The sequence below is a fragment of the Xiphophorus couchianus genome, chromosome 5 (assembly GCF_001444195.1).
Source record: "Xiphophorus couchianus chromosome 5, X_couchianus-1.0, whole genome shotgun sequence".
NCBI lineage: Eukaryota > Metazoa > Chordata > Actinopteri > Cyprinodontiformes > Poeciliidae > Xiphophorus > Xiphophorus couchianus.
Window position 1 is genome coordinate 16,218,593 of NC_040232.1, and position 19,758 is coordinate 16,238,350.

Consider the following 19,758-nt stretch of genomic DNA (forward strand, 5'->3'; position numbering starts at 1 on the left):
ACAGAATATCACACAGCAAAAGAATACCATCAAACACAAAGAAAAAAAAAAAACGACCTAAAGAAAAGCATCCCCATAGCATGATGTTGCCAACTTTTGTCACCAACACCAGCATTCAGGGAGATGTACTGTACAGTGTTAGTGTTCATCTCCAAATATGGGATATTCACATATTTCAGTTCCTCCATAACTTTGTGAGATGTTCAAAGCTTTTGGCTATTGTCTTATATCCAACTCTGCTTTAAAAGTGTCCACAACATTATCCCTGAATTGTCTGTTGTGTTCTTTTGGTCTTCATGAGGCTGTTTGTTCACTAATGCTCTCTTAACAAACCTCTGAGGCCTTCCGAAAACATCTGTATTTATAGTTAAGATTAAATTACACACAGATAGACTGTATTTACAGTCAGATTAGGTGGCATCTGACTGCGCCAGATTAAAGGGGGCTGAATACATATACAGTACAGTCCAAAAGTTTGGACACACCTTTTAATTCAATGAGTTTCCTTTATTTTCATGACTATTGACATTGTAGATTCACACTGAAGGCATCAAAACTATGAATAACACATGTGGAAATATGCACTAAACAAAAAAGTGTAAAACAACTGAAAATACCCCTTATATTCTAGTTTCTTCAAAGTAGCAACCTTTTGCTGTGATTACTGCTTTGCACACACTCTGCATTTTCTTGATGAGCTTCAAGAGGTAGTCACCTGAAATGGTTTTCACTTCATAGGTGTGCACTGTCAGGTTAATAAGTGGGATTTCTTGCCTTATAAATAGTCATGAAAATAAAGAAAACCCATTGAATTAGAAGGTGTGTCCAAACTTTTGGTCTGTACTGTACATGCCACACATATATTTGAGGTTGTAATGAGAAAAATGTAAAATGTTCATGGAGTACTTTTGTTTCTTTGCCTATATTTTTAGATCCATTTAAACATTTTTTTTCATTTTCTTTCTAAAATATCTCCATCACCATTAGAAACAAAATAGTAACAAACATCATGGCTTGCATTTTCTTATTAGTATGTTTAACAAATGAGCTGTTTTCCTTATTAATGTTAATGAGTGTGAAACATTACTCTCTTCTTCCACCTAGTGTTTGAAACAAATATTTCTCCGATTTGCAGTTTTGTTATCCTTCTGTTCTAACAAATGACAAATTGGTCAAATGGGAGTTAAGCAAAGTTAGATCTACAAATTAAAAATGATAAAATATATTTTTATTATAATAAAACCAATTAATTATAATATATGAGCATTGCAGGAGAAATATTAAATATTTAAAAAATGGCTACTTTTTAGGATTTTTGAAAAAAATATGGCTCAGAAGAGAGAGCGCTGCATCCTCCCTCTGTTTTTCTGTTTCTCTGATCTGCAGCCATTTATGTGACAGAGAGGAAGTGGTTGAAGGCTGGTCTGTGGTGGAAAACTACAAGGATGCTATTTTTATTTAACCTGTTTAGGAAATGTAACTGCAGTGATTGTTGTTTTTTTGACACAGACACAGACAATCTTCAGTTGAGATAATGTGAATAAAGCTTATCTGCTATGTTGTGCTATCAGGGAATTGATTGAAACGTAAGCTTTGACCTTTGGCCTGAAGCTCTCGTAATATCTGCTTCTTTTCTGACCTCTAAAGTGAATAATACCACGCTTATTCACACTGATGTAATCATACTTTTCACTTGAACTGACATTCGCTCTTGGTAATATCTGCACACACATATGTTGGTGTTTTGTTGCTTCTGAAATGGAGCATTCATCAGATTAACCAGAGCTACGGAGGTATGAAAGGTTTCCATGGGTGAAAAACTACTAGCTACTACTAGCTAAACATGTAAGGCACGACCTCTCTGTTTATGTTTTTTGTCACTTCTCTGAGAATTACAACAGTTATTATAAAATCTTTGATGGAGGAACTTGGTGAAGTTAATTGGTGGTTTTCAGAGATGTTCTTTTGATAGAAACTGTTATATGGACCTATAGCATATGAAAGTGAACTAGCTGCTGGTTGCAACAAGCAAACCTCACTGATTATATTATATTGTGTTTGTTTTTAATCAGGCTTATTTCAGAGTTTAGCTTAATCCACATCAGGGCTCCCCAAATCCAGGCTTCGGGGACCGCACTTTTAGATGTGTCTCTGGTCCAACACGCCTGAATCAAATGGCGGATTTAGTTCCTCAGAACGCTTCATGATCTCCAGAGTCCTGCTGAGTATTTGACTTAGGTGAGAGACACATTTAAAACTTGCAGGACAATGGCCCTCAGGCCTGGACTTGAAGACCCCTGACCTATAGAGGAACTCAGGACAGAGAAAGATAACAGAACAACAGGCAAACACTGACATCTGCTGGCTGACCAGTGTAATTCAAACTGTCTTATTTCTTGTTGGCGTGAACTCAGAATAGTTTAAAAATATTCAGTCATTGAATATGTGTGTCTATCTAAAATAATATCCAATAAATTAGGCAATTTATTTCAATAACTCAATTCACAAGTCAAACAGATTATATAGATTACATTTTAATTTTAATAAACAGATAGAATCTGTTCAGCAAAAATGTTTCTCAAGGCAAATAAACTTGAGACAGTTTTCTCGAGGCATGTTTCATAGAGAGAACAATACATTCCTTCATCTCAATTCGTTTTGACTGCTGCAATTTATGCTGGTGTCAGTCAAGAGTCCCTTTCGCATAGCTTCCCAATTTTTATCAAAAGGCAACACAATAAAGAGACGTGGATTATTCATACAAAAACGTTATTTATTTCTGCCATAAAAAATTGTCACACAGTAAAATATAATCTGTATATAAAATATAAATTACAAAACACATCTAATGAACAATTGACATATTTCGCATTACCCCTTTGACTGCATGGCATCTCAATCTTGGCCAACAAAAACGCAGATCAACACATAATTTATACGTTTGATTCAAAGTGCTTGAGACTCAACGCAAATATTGCAGAAGGCAAAACAGGTCAACCCAAAGACTTGACACCTCTATAGTGGGAAAGCTGTAATTCGAGCTGGTTTCTCTGGCAGGACTTCCCACTTCCTGCAAACGTAAGATGACAAAGTGCCCGACTGTTCATCTCCGGGGGAAATTAGGTGAAAGGTGTCTGGCATGAAGACTTTTGCATATCAGCTCCTGGTAACTACAACCATCATAAATTACATTTTAATAACTTTACACAATCTTAGTTCAGCTTTCGAAAATGTGTTCCGCGCGTTAAAGCCGCAAAAATGGTTTGTGATCTCACTCTTATGACAATGCGAATCAATCCGATTAAGCTGCGTGATTGGACTGATTAATCGATCACATGGCCTCGCTGTATTAAAATAAATGACCCACCTGGCTGCATGCGCATCTATAGACAGCAGCAGTTCCTGTCAAATCTGTGCTGCCCTGGTTAATGATTTGCGGGTTATCTCGTACTTAGTACTTGAGCGTGGAGTTTGGAGTCTGCCCTCCCCTCAGATAAAGCAGGACAGAAGAGGCTCGGGCTCGCTTTGCGTTTTCTTTTTGGCCTTTTCATTGGTGCCACTTCAGCGGCTTTTGGGGTTTGGATCACCTGGCTGCGGGGAGAGGAGGACGCACAATGTTGGTTCTGGCTGTTTTGTTGCTTTGCGCAGCCACTTCTGTCACAGCTTCTACCAAAGGTGAGTGAATTGGTTCTTGAGATGCTTAGACGCCAGCAGTCCTTTAGATGACAGCAGACTGAAGACAACTGGTTCATCTGGAGCCTGCAAAACTATTGGTTTGTAGTTGTAATCTTAAAACTTGGACACTTTGCTCAGAACTTGGAAGCTGTTGTTGGACTTTCTGAGCAGTTTTAAGATTTTCAGTCTGGATTTGGGAAAGAAGAAGAATGAATGAATCGATGCAGGCTGGGACTCTCCATCACATTCATAGTCAGAAATAATCTTTTAGAAACAGTCAGAAGGGAAAAAGTCAGATGATAACCTCGTTGACAGTTTACTTTTTAAGTCCCTGACATATTTAAGGCAGTTTGATGCAACAAACTGACCCTGAATTTCATTTGGTGAAAGTTTAGCATAGACAGCCGGTGATGAAATCAGAAAGTGACACGTCAGTGTGTATTCCCTCATGGCCGAATGACACATCTATCAGAGGGTTTGCCATTAATGTAGCAAGCAGGAGATTACTGAAACACACCCAGTTCAATGATTGAATCAGCTCAACACCATGTCCACTATTCACTAAGAAGAATAAGTAGAGATGAGACGACATAAGTCTAATCTCTACTTATTGAAATATGAAATGGGGATATATGAAATATGAAATGAATTGAAATATGATGGGGAAAGTCCATTGATGTCTTTTTATGGCTGCTTAAAAGTTTGTTGTTGTTGTTGTTGTTCAGAAAAAAAAAATCTATTGAAAACGATTCTTAGTTTTTCTTGCATACTAAGGTTTGCAAAGAAGATTGCTTTCAAACCCAGCAACAAAAATATTTGGCACTATTTTGCACTAGTAAGCAAAACTGTTTCAGCTTAATGCGCTATGAAAAATATTTTAAGACAATTCTGATTACAAAACATCTTTAATAAATGACTAAACTGCTTTCAGTTACTTACACTTTATGGTAATTTTACATTGACAATGATAAGTTAGATGAGCGTTTCATTGTAGCGCCTTGTCATTTTGACTTTGCTTCAAGTTGCATTTCCTATTTTACCAGGTGCTGCTGCTGCTGCTGCTGCTGGACCCCAGCTGAACAATAACCAGCTGTACAAATTCAGCTACACCACTGAGCTCCTGCTGGACAAGGCTCCGGGGTCGAAGGAGGGCAGTGCCGGCTACAGAATCTCAAGCGACGTGAACATTAACCTTGTATGGAGAGATCCGAGCAACAAGGACGACCAGCTGATTCAGCTGGCTGTATGTGGGCCCAAAAAATTACTTTTCCAGTTCTCTAAATAAGGTTCTCCTTTAGAATAAAAGTACATTTGATAATTTCCTTAAGAGGTTACTCTCTTCAACAGATCTCAAATGTGAGGATTGAGCCCGTGACTGAGAGGTCAGAGAAAAACAACATCCTTCATGGAGCCACGACCGAAAGCATCTTGGGGAAAACCAAACTAGCAGCTCTAACAAAACCTTTCCTGGTACATCTGAAAAATGGGAAGGTGAGAACTTCAACACTACCACTCATTTTTAACATCTGTAGCTACAGCGTCTGCATTTTCTTGCAATGATATTAAGTGGAGTGTCCAGAATAGCTTTTGACCCCAGATATAACACACCTTTTACTATAGCCAGAGAGCAATTCTTGAAAAGGCTATCTGTAGTATACAAGTACTGATATGCAGGCATGTGCAGGAGTGGAGGAAAGCCAGGCAGATGTCTTCAGAGCATTCAAAAACATTTTTTTTCTATTTGCATAGTGTTAAAGTGATGATGCTGGCAGGGGAAATACCAGAAATGTGTGTGCGTTTATCAAAGGTCAGCTGATTCAGAAGGTCAATGTCTAAATTTATGAATGAGTCAGAGTAAAAGAAATGGTTGTAGGTTGGTGGAAGAATATCTTAGTGAGGTAAACTACTAATGTGAATGATGTCAGTGTCTTTGATAACCTGTTGAGTTCAGATATAAAGGAGACCTCAAATGAAATTTACCTTAATGGAGATCTTAATGGTGTTAGCAGTAGATTTAGTAGTTAAAAAAAAAGAAGTTATTTATTGTTTCCATTCCAGGTGTTTAGTAGTGCTGAAAAGGTTTGAGAATTTTTTTAGTCTTGAATAAACTATATTTAAAATGATAAAATGATTAATAAAAAAAACACTCAGCATTTTATTTTAGACTTTCATTCTTGAGTATTCAATGATAATATTGTGATAAGAGAGTATGTCAGACTATGTTTATGAGAGAATAGTTGTAAATGACAACAAAAGACATTTTAAGCTGTTTCTAGCATCTTATGTTAGCAGATAGTGCTGCAAGAACAACATTCTGCTGTTGACCTACATCAATGAAATAATGTTGGCGTTTACATTTACTGATATTTACAAAAGGATGCCAACATTTCCAAATCCAACATGTTGCATGATAGACAAAGGTTGCTTATCTGAAGCTTTTTTGTCATTTTACCATCTTTCTCTCCCACATCCTGATTTAATGTGATATGTTTAAAGAACTCTTCTCCTTTAAGTGGCTCCTTACATATTTATGCTTCCAATCTAAAACTGCACTTTCTTTTTTTGTTATCTGTTGGATCTGCATACATTTTCCTTAAAATACTCTAAAGGTTGGCTGCCACGTTTAAAAACTAATCCACTTTTTCTTCTCTCATTTTTAAGCATGCATATTAATGAAAATGGTTGTATTTTTTTTTCTAAACACAGTTTATTTAGGATGTGTAATTTACTTTGTTGCATTTTCTTCTCATCTCTCAACTTTGTGTTCACGACAAAACTAAAGTTGGATTCTTCAAAGTACAGTAACATGGTTTAAAATAATGAAGAAAGGAAATTGGCATATTCATTATTGAAAGACTTATCAGAAAATTTCATTTATGTCCACAATAAACTGCTGTATAGCTTGGAAATTTTTTTACTAAATGGCTTATAATTCATTGGCAGACAATTTTCTTCCAAGTAACAATTTGTTCTTTCGTAGCTTAAAGCAGACTTTGAAAATATGTAGATTGACTTTATCCTATAAGAAGCACCTTACTGTAATATAAATTTTATTCTAGAATAAATAAATCCATCCTCTCTACTCAGAAATGTTTCCAAGACATTTTCTTCCTGTCTTTTCTACAGTGCAGACAGAATAGAATTAATTTTAAAGTTTCCACTAAAGCAGAAACATTTTTGTTTGTCTGTCAAACGGGTAGACGAGTTTCCACTGGTGTTGTCAGATTATTTATACCAGCCAGAAAGGGGGAGGAATAACACACAGTAGCAGCAGATGGCCTATTTATGGAAGTCATATCTGATATTATGGCTGAGTACCACAAATAAATATTATACTGTAAAGGAAACATTGTAGGATGATGTAATTGGCTCCTTTCTACATTCATGACCTGGCAACTGTGTGTCATTGAGCTAAACTGAACCCCTGTTTGGAGAAGTTTGGCAGGTAACGTTTTGGTGGCCTGTATAATCTCTAAAGGGATTTGTGCAGCCATTTTGATTTTCAAAAATGTTTAATTCCAGTGAAATCTTTCATTGTACTAGATTAAACATGTTTTATCTCGGCAGTTAATGGTTGGGATTTGGTTGACATGGCAATAATACTGTAGATTGCTTTATTTTTATTTTAATACAGCAAAATAAAAGTAATTTTCTCTTTTCTTATATGAAAGCATAGCTCTTAAAGAAAAGCTTTACATAGAACTTAGTCAATATTTATATTTTTTGCCCATTTCTAATTGGTAAAAAATGCACCAAATATTTAACTATATTTAATACTTAAGGTACTCAGTCTCATCGTTTGTTTTTAGATAACTTCCAACAAAAATTGAATGGTAAAATGCCACACATGGAAAATCCATTCTTGGTACATAAAAGCTAGTCTTTAAAGTGAGAGAAAATGGTAGAAAATAGATCCAGATGCATCCACTTATGGGGAAAAAACCAGCAACAAACAAAAGTTTTATGTATGCACTATACCAAAATGTCTCTCCTTTGACTGATCATCCACATATTCCAGTCCTTGGAGATCTAATCTATAGAAAAAGTGAAATTCCACTTGTCTAACTTTTGACATATGAACTTCAACAAATTACCGCATGATTATTCCTAATTTCATTTATTCAACACAGCAGTAACATTTTAGTCATTTTTGTGAGAATGTCGGGCACAACATTTCCAGTTTAATCCATTGTTTTATTTTCAACATTTAGAAAAAAATTCTGACATTTACTAAATCATCATTAGCCCCATTCACAGTGTTGATAGCTGGCAATGAAAAGTTGGCAGTCAGGTCTATATGTATGTAAATTTGACTAACTCTCAGCACAATTTCAGTGAAATGTCACAAAGCTCACACAAAACTACTTTACTCCATATGCTGAAGAAATGTCTGATGTATTTCAATTCTGGCTCTTTAGCATTATCCAGCCACATATCTTGTTACCATCAGAGGTTCAATAGTAAAGTATCACACTAATAATTGCCTTAAACAGTCCTTAAATATTATTGTTGGGGGCATTAGAAGATCAACAATTTACTTCTAACTAAGTAGCTATTAAAGACTCATTCAGTAACTATAGGTGCTAATGCTGTAATAGTCTGAGTGTGGTTTTGATCTGGACTCCAGAGAGTAACATATAATGTAAATAGTGTCAGATATCATAACTATGCACATATGTTTGTGAACACAAATGTACCATAGGAAACTGACACCCTGGATGCCTTTGTGAAGGCTGCTTTGCTCAATAGCTAATTTATCTACAGGTCAAAGTTTTGCTGCATATCATTTCAAAGCATATTTGTTGCTTTCTTTCTTACACATCCCATGCAGATAAAGGCATTCTATTCCTACTGGTCAGAACCTGCAACCATCAAGAATTTAAAAAGAGGCATCAGCAGCTTGTTGCAGTTTCAGATCCATACCGGGAAAGTTGTTGAGGTAAAGAGCATTGCAATATTTACTCACCAGAAGTGATTGTATAATTTTTTTTTTTCAATGCTTGCAAATTGGTAAATGAACTCAAACCATGTCGTACAACAGAATGATGTTTCCGGAAGGTGCACAGTTCAGTATCAAGCAACACAAGTTCAAGTTACAAGAACCAAAATCCTGGAGACGTGTAAGACTTCAGAGACCGGATTTACCACACATAGTACGGTCAGTCAGCTTTCAGAACAACTTGTCATCTTATAGAAGAAGTGATCAGTTGTGAAGTTCTAAAATATCATTTAATATCTTCTCCCATCCAGGTATTGGGTGTAAATAGGAAGTCCAGTTCTGTTACAGTGTTTAAACTTGAAGATGGTTTCATCCGGTCAGCAGAGGCTGAAGAAACTCACTTTCTGGCTGTTAATGCTCATCAATCCACTGCTGCTAAAATCCTATCCAGGTAATAGGGTAATATAAGGTTATCTACAAAAAGTTGAATGTAATTGTATTGTTTATTTTATACCCATATAAAAAAATGGGTAAACACATTTTTATATGTTTTATAACCTAAACATATAAAGATGTTTAGGTTTGTTATAACTAGCTCTGTGACTGGAAACTCTATATGTCCACATTATTGTTTCCTAGACAATCCCTGGTGCTGCTGGGTAAAGAGGCCGGACCATTTGAGGCGGCTGGAAAGGACGTTGCTGGAGTCGTCAAGTCAGTAGATGAAAAACTGGCAGCTGTTGGTGTTGTTCCTGAGAAGCTAAAAACCCAATGCAAAGGCTGTCCTTCAGTAAGTACAAATTATTCTTCACACACTATATCTTCACTCTGTACTCATACACAAAGATGGGTTGGTTTTGAAATTACTGTATGGTGGTAGAGATTTGTTTCATCCACATAAGAAAACTTCAAAATTTCCTGAAAGGGTAAATATGACAAATGGTAAATGGACTGAACTGAGCTTTTCAAATGAACAAATATCACATTTTAGAGCCAGAAAAACCTCCTAAAAGTCAAGAAAGTTTTCAAAGTAAAAATAAATCACAATCGACCTTTACAATGATTTTTCGAAACAGGCAAGCAATTTTAAAATTCAAGATTTTGAAACACCTCATAAATTGAAAGCTACTCCCAGATATGGGTAGCGTGTCATTTGAAGCTGCAGAGAGGATGACTATCCATTTTAACTAAATCATGTCAAACTGATGTGTGTTTACTGGCAACACATGGAGCACAACACATTCCTATGCAGAGAATCTTACTAGGTAGGAAAAGATAAATTGGGTGATATTTGAGAAAGTGAAGCCAGTGGACTTTTCCTAACCCATCAAAGCTAGTCTCTTTGTTAACGGCAACTATTTTTTTCTTAAACTCCAAGCCAAATGAAAGACAGATTGTATTTTGACTTCCTTTCCAACCCACAGAATTAGATTTTTATAACAAGATTCCTGCAGTGCTTTTAAATCCTAATGATTAAAACATGAACTGATTATATGGACTTTCAGCTGCTTTCATTCACTGCTTTTACATTATAACATGGCCGCATGTTTGGTTAGTTTAACAATGACAGCTGGTTGGAAAATGGTTAGTTCAAACACCCATGTTACTGGCAGGTTATAGTCATGAGACAGTGCTTTTAAATCTCTGTGTAAGGTGCCAGTTTGTGTCTCCCTGCTGCTCTTAGACAACATTTCTATTGACTTTGTCTTTGAACTCATACTCGATCTGCAGACATTGCTATCACTACGTTGTAATGTACATTGACTTCCATATATTCCTATCATGTTTTTTTTTTCTCACACATTTATCAACTTTCAGCATTGAAACAAAATGGAGCATAATTGAAAATGAAGAGTTATGCAAATGATACATGTATCCACTTTAAATAGTTTCCCAAATGGCTTTTTGTATCTCCAAGGTACTCCCAATAAGCAGCTAAACATCTAATTTCTTTCAATTCACTGATTATAAAAAGCAACAGTACAGGATTTTAATTCATCCAGTTATTATTGTCTTTTTACACATTCTCTGACAAGTTGGACAAGTGTTTATGACAAAATAAATTTTTATAACACACCGTAACTAATCGGACTCAGTGTATTTTTGTACTTGAAACACTGACTGAAGATGATATGTCCTCTAATCCTTTTCTGCCCCCTGTGTTCCCCACACTTAGCTCTTCGAACATTGGCAGGCGGCGCAAAAGCAGCTGGAGCCAGCGAGCCTGTCCAAAGCCATGGCTCCTCGTAGCTTCCTGGGCTTCATTCAGAGCATTAGGAAGGCGTCCAAGGACGAGATTCTCAAAGTTCTGAAAAGCGCCAGCAAGACAACCCTGTAAACCACATCCTACCTTTTATATATATAGATTTTATGACTCTGCTTCTCACTTAACCTGAAAATGTTACATTCTAAGAATCTGTGAAGGCAACTATCCTTCCAAAGTGTTAACATTTGTTGCTTTAATTACTTTCTGCTTCTGTCAGACCTCAGGTGGTAGACGCAGTGACTTCTTCTCAAACCCCTGCATCTCTGGATGCCATGCTTGAGTTTCTTAATTTCACCGACGCAAAGGGTTCCGTTCTGCAGGAGCGTTTTCTCTATGCATGTGGCTTTGCCTCCCATCCCAATGAGAGAATGCTCCAGGCTCTGCTGGTAGGTGTAGAGCAGAGCTTTGACATGTGCTCACAACAGACAGAGGATTTTGTTTAGTTTTACACATTTTAGACAAACCTCAAACTGTTTTCTGTAATCACTTGGCAGGTCCTTTACCTGAACGTGGCTTACGGAAATGGTACACATGTAACATGTATGAGTACATGTTACTCATGTAATTGTGAACATTTTCCAAAAATGTTCACAGTTGTTAAAATTTTCTCTGTTTTATTTTGTTACAACCACACACACAAATAAAATGCATTTTTATTTATTTTCATTTTTGTTGAAGCTCTAAAGCAAAATGAAAAAGTTTACATGATTTAAAAAATCATTTATAAAAAAATCCCGTGAAAAAGCAACATGTTGACAGGTTTGCTATGATGCCATACATTTTTGGATGATTATTTTAATGCCACTGGATGTGATGTTTATGGTTTGGGACACTGTTCTTTAAACTTCTGAATAGAAATACATCTCACATTTTTCAGACTTTTACTAGTAAACAAATTGAAAATCATGTATCCTATTTCTTTCATGTTACAAATATACTCTTATTCATAATTTATAACACTATTTCCCAAACAAAATTTATTGAATTTTCTGGTTGACAAAATGTGAAAAAATGGAAGGGGAGTGACAAACTTTCTGCAGTACTGTAAGTGCATTACTTTTCAAGAAACTGTAAAAATTTTCTCTTTGCAGAACATTGCTAAGGGAAAGATCGGCAGCACGGAAATCAAAGAATCTGTGGTGATCATCATGGGAGCTCTGGTCCACAAGCTGTGTCTGAAAGGAAGCTGTAATTTATCGGTGAGCTTCCAGAAAAATCTTTTTAAAAAAAAGCTAAAGTTACCAGAATTTTATACCTTAATGCACACTTCTGTATGGTACCAGAATTTGTGTAGTTCTTCTGAGAATTGGTTTTGAGATTGAATATTTTTCCATTTCAGACAGTGGTGCAGGTGAAGAAGATGATTTTAGAAGGTCCTGAAAGCACGCAGGTTGAATCCGAGGTCCAGATGTACCTTCTGGCACTGAAGAACTCTCTGCTTCCTGAGGCCATTCCCATCCTCACAAAGATTGCAGAATCGGAGGTGGGATCTTACAGCACCATTGCCCTTACAGCCCTGGAGAGATATGACGTCAGCCTCATCACCCCAGAGGTAAACCACAGCAAACATTACAGCTCGTTTAATGGTTTTTATTAATTTATTAATGTGCATGTAGACCGACTGACCTCAAACTTTTCTCCCACTTTCCAGGTCAAACAGACTGTGAACAGGATTTACCACCAGAACAGGCGAATCTATGAGAAGAACGTGAGAGCTGCTGCTGCTGACGTCATCCTCAGTAGCAACCCTTCATACATCGAAGTGAAAAATCTGCTTCTGTCCATCGGAAACCTGCCGCATGAAATGAACAAGTACATGCTGTCGAAGATCCAAGACATCCTTCGCTTTCAAATGCCAGCCAGGTTTGTTATACAGGAAGCTCACAGAGCAGTCAGTCCAACAAACCTAAACATAAACTCATATGTAGAACATAATAACATAACATTAACTTATTCCTTGCATTTCTGCAGCAAAATTATACGACAAGCTTTGGAGGACATGATTTCCCATAACTATGATCGCTTTGCTAAAGTTGGGTCATCGTCTGCATTCTCAGGATTCATGGCCCGTAAGTAACAGAAAAATATTTTTTTTCTATCCTGAAAATGCTTTGTATTGCTAAAGGCTTCATAATCCTTGAATGTCTTTCAGTTTTAGCCAAATTTAAATGTATTTTACCAGGAATTATATGTGACAGACAAACACAAAGTTGCACATAACAGCTGCAACTTTGTACTGCCTCTACCAGCCTTAAGTATGTAGGGACTGAACCTTCTACCCATTCCTCTTTGCAAAATAGCTCAAGCTCAGTCAGATTTGATGGAAAGTGTCTGTCTATATCAGTTTTCACATATTTCAACAAAGTTTTAATGAACTTAGGCCTATAATGAATATCTTTATTCGTATTATACACCGTTCCATTGTAGCAACGACATTCTCTTCCTGTATTGTGAAGGTGGACTTTATTTTTGAGTATCAGATTGAAGGTTGATTAAAATGCTGCAATTTCTGATTTTTACCTGTCAAAACTTTTTAACTTTGTCTCTTGTACCACTTATAATTAATTGTGACTTTGTCTTGGTGTGTCATATAAATTCCCGATTAAATACAATAAGAGTTTTGGGTTTACTGTGGCAAGATGTGAAAAAAGTTATGGCTACTTATTCCAGGCACCTGTGATACTATTTCTACAGGCTGCAACTTGGTGAAAATAGACAAGGAAAATCAAAGCTGTTAAAATGATCACTGAATTAAAACATTTTACAGAAGCATTTTATATTGGTCTTGAATAAATAACAAAAAGACTAAAATAAAACAACCCACTGTTTCCACAGAATCTCCTGATGTGACCTCGACATACAGTTTGGACATCCTGTACTCAGGCTCTGGTATCCTCAGAAGGAGCAACATGAATATTTATGGTGCCAGTCAAGGTTCAATGCTACATGGACTGCAGGTGCACACACAAGGACACGCAAGTTTTTATTATTATTATTATTACTTTGTCGAAAAAATCTGGCTTATGCTAATCTGATATTTCTTTTTGTCTTTCAGGTGGCGATTGAGGCTCAGGGTTTAGAGTCTCTAATCGCTGCCACTCCCGATGAGGGAGAGGAAGACCTGGAGTCGTTTGCTGGTATGTCAGCCCTGCTGTTCGATGTTCAGCTGCGACCCGTCACGTTCTTCAAGGGTTACAGTGACCTCATGTCCAAAATGTTCTCCATGACCGGGGAGCCAATAAACGTGGTGAAAGGACTCATCCTGCTCACGGATCACTCTGAGGTACACGGCTTAACACAGAGAGCTTTTGCATTTTTTAAAGTGGAATCCTATTTAAAGCTCTTACGGAAAACAGAACAATATTGTGTGTAGAGGTCCAGCTTTTTTGGTTTCCTTTTTTAATAGCTCCAACCACAATGGAGCTAAACTCAACTTAATAAGCACGTTAGCGGATGCTGAGCAGAAAAGGCGCTCGTAAACCATGTTTAACATGTGCGCCATATGGTGTCTATTAATTTACAGATATGGTGCATATATATCAAGCTTCTCTCACCAGAGCTTTGGTATGTCTGTGTCAAGCCCCCAATAGCTTTAGCCTTAAAGAGAACAGTGTCTGAAGTGCTGGATGCCATCACTTAAACAGGTTGATGAAGCCATAATTGTCCTATTTTTGAAAAGGGAGCTGTCCATTTTGACTTCTGTGCCCTTTCTGTTATAATAAATAAAATGTTGCCTAAGGAAATGTCAATCACTCAGTTAAATACTGCTGATTTGATTCTCAGCAAATTCACTGATGCCGCTAATTAAATTGTGGAAAAAGGCTTAAAATAAGATCAGCTATATTAACAATTTCACACTAAAAGAGAAAGAAAATCTTTAATTTGGTATTTTCAGTGTTGTAAATCCCACTTCAACAAATAAATTGATGCAGATGGCAAGTATTGTATAACCCCCTTTTGTCAAAAAGGACACATTTTTTATTTTTTATTTTTTTTACTTTTCAAAAATAGGGCAATAATACCTTCATCAAGATGTTATATAATTTTATTTTACTTATTTATTTATTTACTTTTTAAAAAATTTTTTCCAAATATTTTGGTTTTATTTAAATAAAAAAATATTTGGGATGCTATTGCTGCCTATAAACAATAAAAAACAGTAATTTCTTAACATGAGATCCCCCGTCACTGAATAATTGTCCACAAATTTAAAGTTAGATTTCTTTTTTGAGTTTGAGTCTGCAGTTTCAGCAATACAACATTGTCATTCTAGGTCGTTTATCATCAAATATATGACTAATCTAATATATGCAACTTAAATTCAGCAGAGAAATATTGCAATGTTTGCTATGAATTTTGTCTTTGTAGAATTTTATTATGGAAATAATAAAAAAATGCACAAATTTAACAATGAAACATTCCTCCTTACTCAGACAGCCCTAATCTCAAAACTTCACTCTTGTGTATTTTGTTTCGATTTGTCATCCTGCAGGTCATCCAGCTTCAGTCAGGTCTGAAGGCGAATGCAGAGTTTCAAGGAGGCTTAGCCATTGACATTTCCGGAGGGATGGAGATAAGCCTGTGGTACAGAGAGTCAAAAACCAGCGTCAATAACAGGTACCGGTCAAAGGCGCTGATATAAACAACTTGCGTCATCAGAGAATATGCTCTCTGCATCTGGGTCCTGGCCAAAGTTCAGTCACGTAAATTTATGGATTAACTCACCAAGTCAAAGAAGTGCTATATGCGCCGCATGACTTAATGCACATGCAGGTCAAAGGCCTGGTTGACATTTACACAATTCTTAGAAAACAATCTTGGTGCCTTGAAAGGAAGATAATTTTAGAGGTTCCTGCCATGTCACTCAGTTTGACAGGATTTCTGTTGATGCTGGGTTTATCTGAACTTTAGCAGGTCTATAAGTACCGTCTGATTCATCCGTTCCACCGGCTCTCTGGCCGTGCTCCAGGATTGCGCTTCACGCCTGGACCCTTTGTCGTGTGCCGGCGACGTCGGGTTGTGTCTGAGTCTCTATTTTAAAAGCATTACAGTCAACACATGACAGTAGCTGCTGAATATGGAGCACGTCATCACTTCTGAATCAGATGGCTCGTGGCATCAGGTGATGAAATGGGGCTTAAGAGGAACGCAAGAGAATTTAAACCATTAAATATGGTTTTATGGCTGAGCTAACTCATGCTGTCGTGTCACTTTAAGTCAAATTTAGGTTACATGGTACATTAAGAAAGACAACTATTTTAATGTTTTAAATTATTGGATTCAGTACACTTCGGAGGATCGTCACTTAGACTAGATGTTATTGTGCTTTTTTTTTTTTTTTTTTTATAAATCTCACCTTTTCTTCACAACTGGGCTGATCCATATCTTCAGGATTAGTTGTGTGCATGCAAATGGCAGAGGCAGGTGAATGGCCAAGCATAGCTGTACCTCTCCACTGCTGATAATAGACTGGATGCCATGGATATGTATAGGGCAACACCAAACCACAATAGCCTTGCCAGCTTGCCTGGCTGGTCTCCCCGGGCAAAGTTAGAAAAGTATTTTTTTTTTTCTTTTTTGTTTCTTAATTTGAAACACAAGGTAAATAAAATATCTGGAACAGGTAATACTATGTTGAAAAACTATTGTATTGTTCTGTTTTTTAATCAGGAAATGCTTTAGCACAGAGAACAATAGAGGTAATGGGGTTTAGGATTTTGGTTAAACCAGTTAAAAATCTGTCTAAGGCTGTGAGGACTCAAGATGTTTCCTTACATCAAAGTGCACAAACATGTTAGACCTTACTGGCACACATGTACGTTCATTCCTATTTGTGTCAGGTCATCTGTATCAGATTGATCATCTCAGGAGTCTACAGTTTTTCACAGCCTAATGGCTGCAATATTCAAAGTATTTTTTATAGCTTTCCCAGCAGTTATTGTCACTAAAGTTAGGAGTTGACACTTGAAAAATGTTTTTAACAATTGAAAAACAGTAGAATGTGCCATTTGCTCTGGTAGTAGCTGATATTAGAAATTATTTGTCTCAATTATTTGTGTTTAAATACAAAGGCGCGCTTTGTCTGATAGATATTTTACAACACAATGCACACTACTTATTTAGTAAGACGCAAACAATCAAATGTACTCATTCAGAATTTATGCTGGGAGTTTTCACCACATTCTGCATGTGAGCCGTATTGTATGCAGAACTGGCAGCTGTTCAGCAAGCTCTGACTTTTTCATTAAAGGCTAGATCATTTTGGGAGGCTTTTCTCTCCTCTTCATAAATGAAATTATGATTTGAAAGTTTCCTTTAGCATTTACTGGGATTATCTTTGTGTGTTATTAAAGCTTGTTTGATATGAGACAAATGTAACAAAAATAAATCTGGAAAGTACACCTATTCATGGTACTGTGCAGCTGATCCCCATGTGCATAGAAATGATCATGTTTGATGTTTAAACCAACAGTTTTTCAATTAATACCTTTCTTTGGTGTAACTCCACCATGACTTTAAGGAGCTTATGAACTGAGCTGTTTGCTATTGAACTCTCACTTTTCTTGATCTCATTGACCGTGCTTTTGCTTGGTTCTCTCCCCAGAGGAGCCTTAGTGGTCACTGGCAATGTAACGGTGGACATGGACTTTTTGAGGGCTGGTGTGGAGGTCAGCTTTGACACAGAAGCCTCTCTGGACTTCATCACCACAGTCCAGTTCTCTGAATATCCCTTCCTGGTGTGCATGCAGATGGACAAGGCTACCTTCCCTGTCAGGTAGACTCCATCCCAAATAGTCTGACTTTCCTTTAGGTAATGCAAGCTTTAACTTTTTGTTTGTGTTGTCTTTTTTTTTTTTTTTTTCTGTTTTTTTAGTGAATACTTTTCCAGGTATGACAGCCTGTCATCAGGGAAGAGCATTATGTCACGAAAGGCTAAAAAGCAGCTTGTGCCTGGCTCTGAGTTCCCTCTCCATCAGGAGAACTCCAACATGTGCAAAAGGGTTTTTGAGTCCAGCTGGTAGAGAAGACATCCGGATGTGTCGACTACCAAAGGATTTACTGGATTCGCAGACGGTTGTCACATGCTTACACTGAAAAAGCAGGTCTTGATTTCTCAGGCAATGAAAGATCATCAAGGGTGGAAAAAAAGAGAAATGGTTAATGTTTTTAGTAACGTTTACATTCCTGTGAGTATTTAAGGGGTGCTGGTCATTTTGCTGCTTCATCATTTCATGTTCTTACATTTTTGGCCATATTCTGTCTATCTTTCTTATTTGAATATGTAAATAGTCGTCTTGCCACAGAATATTTTTTCAACTATACCTCAAAACGCTCTGGGATGTTTAATGCCTACTTTCACATTTTGAGAATTTAAAGTTATCTTTATATAATTTACTCATTGTCTTCTATTTAAAAATGTGGTTATGTGATGCTTAAAAGAATGATGATGGTTATAGTTATTTGGTTTGATCATGTCTCGTAGTTGTAGAATCTCTGACATCAGAACTACAATAAATGGAAGAAGTTGTAAAATAATATACAATTAAATCAAACATGAGATTAGAGCATATTTAGTATAATTTATCTCCATAAATGCTGAACCAGAATGATAAACTGACATGAAATTATTCTGTGCTAAATAACTACAAATTTGGTACTAAATAATTTCTTCACAGGTAAACAGAAGAAGGGTGTCAAAGCGTTGCTAAAAAAGAGGACATGAATTGGCGAAGGGGCAAAAATGACCCAGTTATATTTAAATCATTTTGATTGAATGTTTTTGTCAGAAATTGGTAGCTCTCACATTTTGTGTTTTTGGATTACTTTGAAAATGATATTTATGATGGGCACATATAATAAACTATGTGAGGCTACAGTGAAGAAGAAATTGTAAATACTGATGAAGCTGGAAAAAGTGCATAAGCTTTCAAGACCAGAAAACTCTTTCCTGACTATGATATTGTATTTTTTAAATAAATTTGCTGAATGAGACTGGACATGTGAGATTAACAAAGTAATGTTGTTTTTAATTGTATTTGTCATAATCGAGTTGTTTACAACTCTGACAGGCAAAATAAATATCAGAACATTGTTTTCTGTATTTGTACTTGCAAGAGTAATAATGTAAGTTGAATATTAAAATATGAACCAATCAACACTTCTATTGACTGTATTTTTTTAAATATCTATGGCTGAAATGTCTGAATATGACTATTGCTCTTGGTTTCCATGTTTAAGATTCAACTAAATTCATTTGCTGGCAATAAAATGTGCTCATAAAACATTTTGCACTGTCCTAGATTGATTAAAACAGTTTATAATTTTAACCTGATAGAATAAACACATTAGACATAATCCTTTAAATCCAGTTTCCATCCCTCTAATTTGTAAACAGAGACCTTCTCTGTATAATCCGGTCTCTGCATGAATTTAGTTGTGTGAAGACCTCAGACGATTATTAGAGAACATCAGTGAATAAACTGCATCACTGAGATCAAGTAAAGTAGCAAACAGATCAGATAGCATTCTACAATTTACCAACAATTCATCAAAAGAACCCCCCACTTGATGACTTTGTGTTTCTGTGTTTGATATGATGTAAAGCACTTTGAAATGCCTTGCTGCTGAAATGTGCTATACAAATAAAATTTTATTGAAAACAGACCGGAACAGCCTTGCCTGTAGAGGAAACGGGAGCCATGTAGAGGAAGAATCTCTAGCTACAAGAGACTTGGCCATGGCCACAACTGAATGGTTATAGATTAAAGCATATTTATGTGTACGGCCCAGCCAAGTCAAGACCTAAGTCGATTATAACTTATGGCAAGACTTGAAAATTGATGTTATTCTTTCAATTTGAGTGAGCTTTAATGAATTT

The 19,758-nt window shown here is 36.4% G+C and overlaps 1 protein-coding gene across 2 annotated transcripts; it reads left to right on the top strand.

Annotated features, from left to right (window-relative positions):
- Positions 1-3,329: 3,329 nt before the first annotated feature.
- Positions 3,330-19,036, top strand: mttp (microsomal triglyceride transfer protein). 2 transcript variants are annotated; one of them, XM_028019197.1, is made up of 18 exons: positions 3,330-3,675; positions 4,719-4,918; positions 5,023-5,166; positions 8,507-8,614; positions 8,717-8,833; positions 8,926-9,065; positions 9,254-9,404; positions 10,791-10,948; positions 11,098-11,266; positions 11,972-12,079; positions 12,220-12,432; positions 12,532-12,743; positions 12,852-12,949; positions 13,716-13,837; positions 13,936-14,163; positions 15,373-15,497; positions 17,485-17,655; positions 17,755-19,036. In XM_028019197.1, exons 1-18 carry the CDS (start codon positions 3,615-3,617, stop codon positions 17,900-17,902), a joined length of 2,673 nt encoding a protein of 890 aa, XP_027874998.1. In that variant the 5' UTR covers positions 3,330-3,614; the 3' UTR covers positions 17,903-19,036. The 2 variants fall into 2 exon arrangements, with proteins under 2 accessions (XP_027874998.1, XP_027874999.1); XM_028019198.1 differs by having other exon boundaries at positions 3,336-3,676; positions 4,726-4,918.
- The last annotated feature ends 722 nt before the right edge of the window (positions 19,037-19,758 follow it).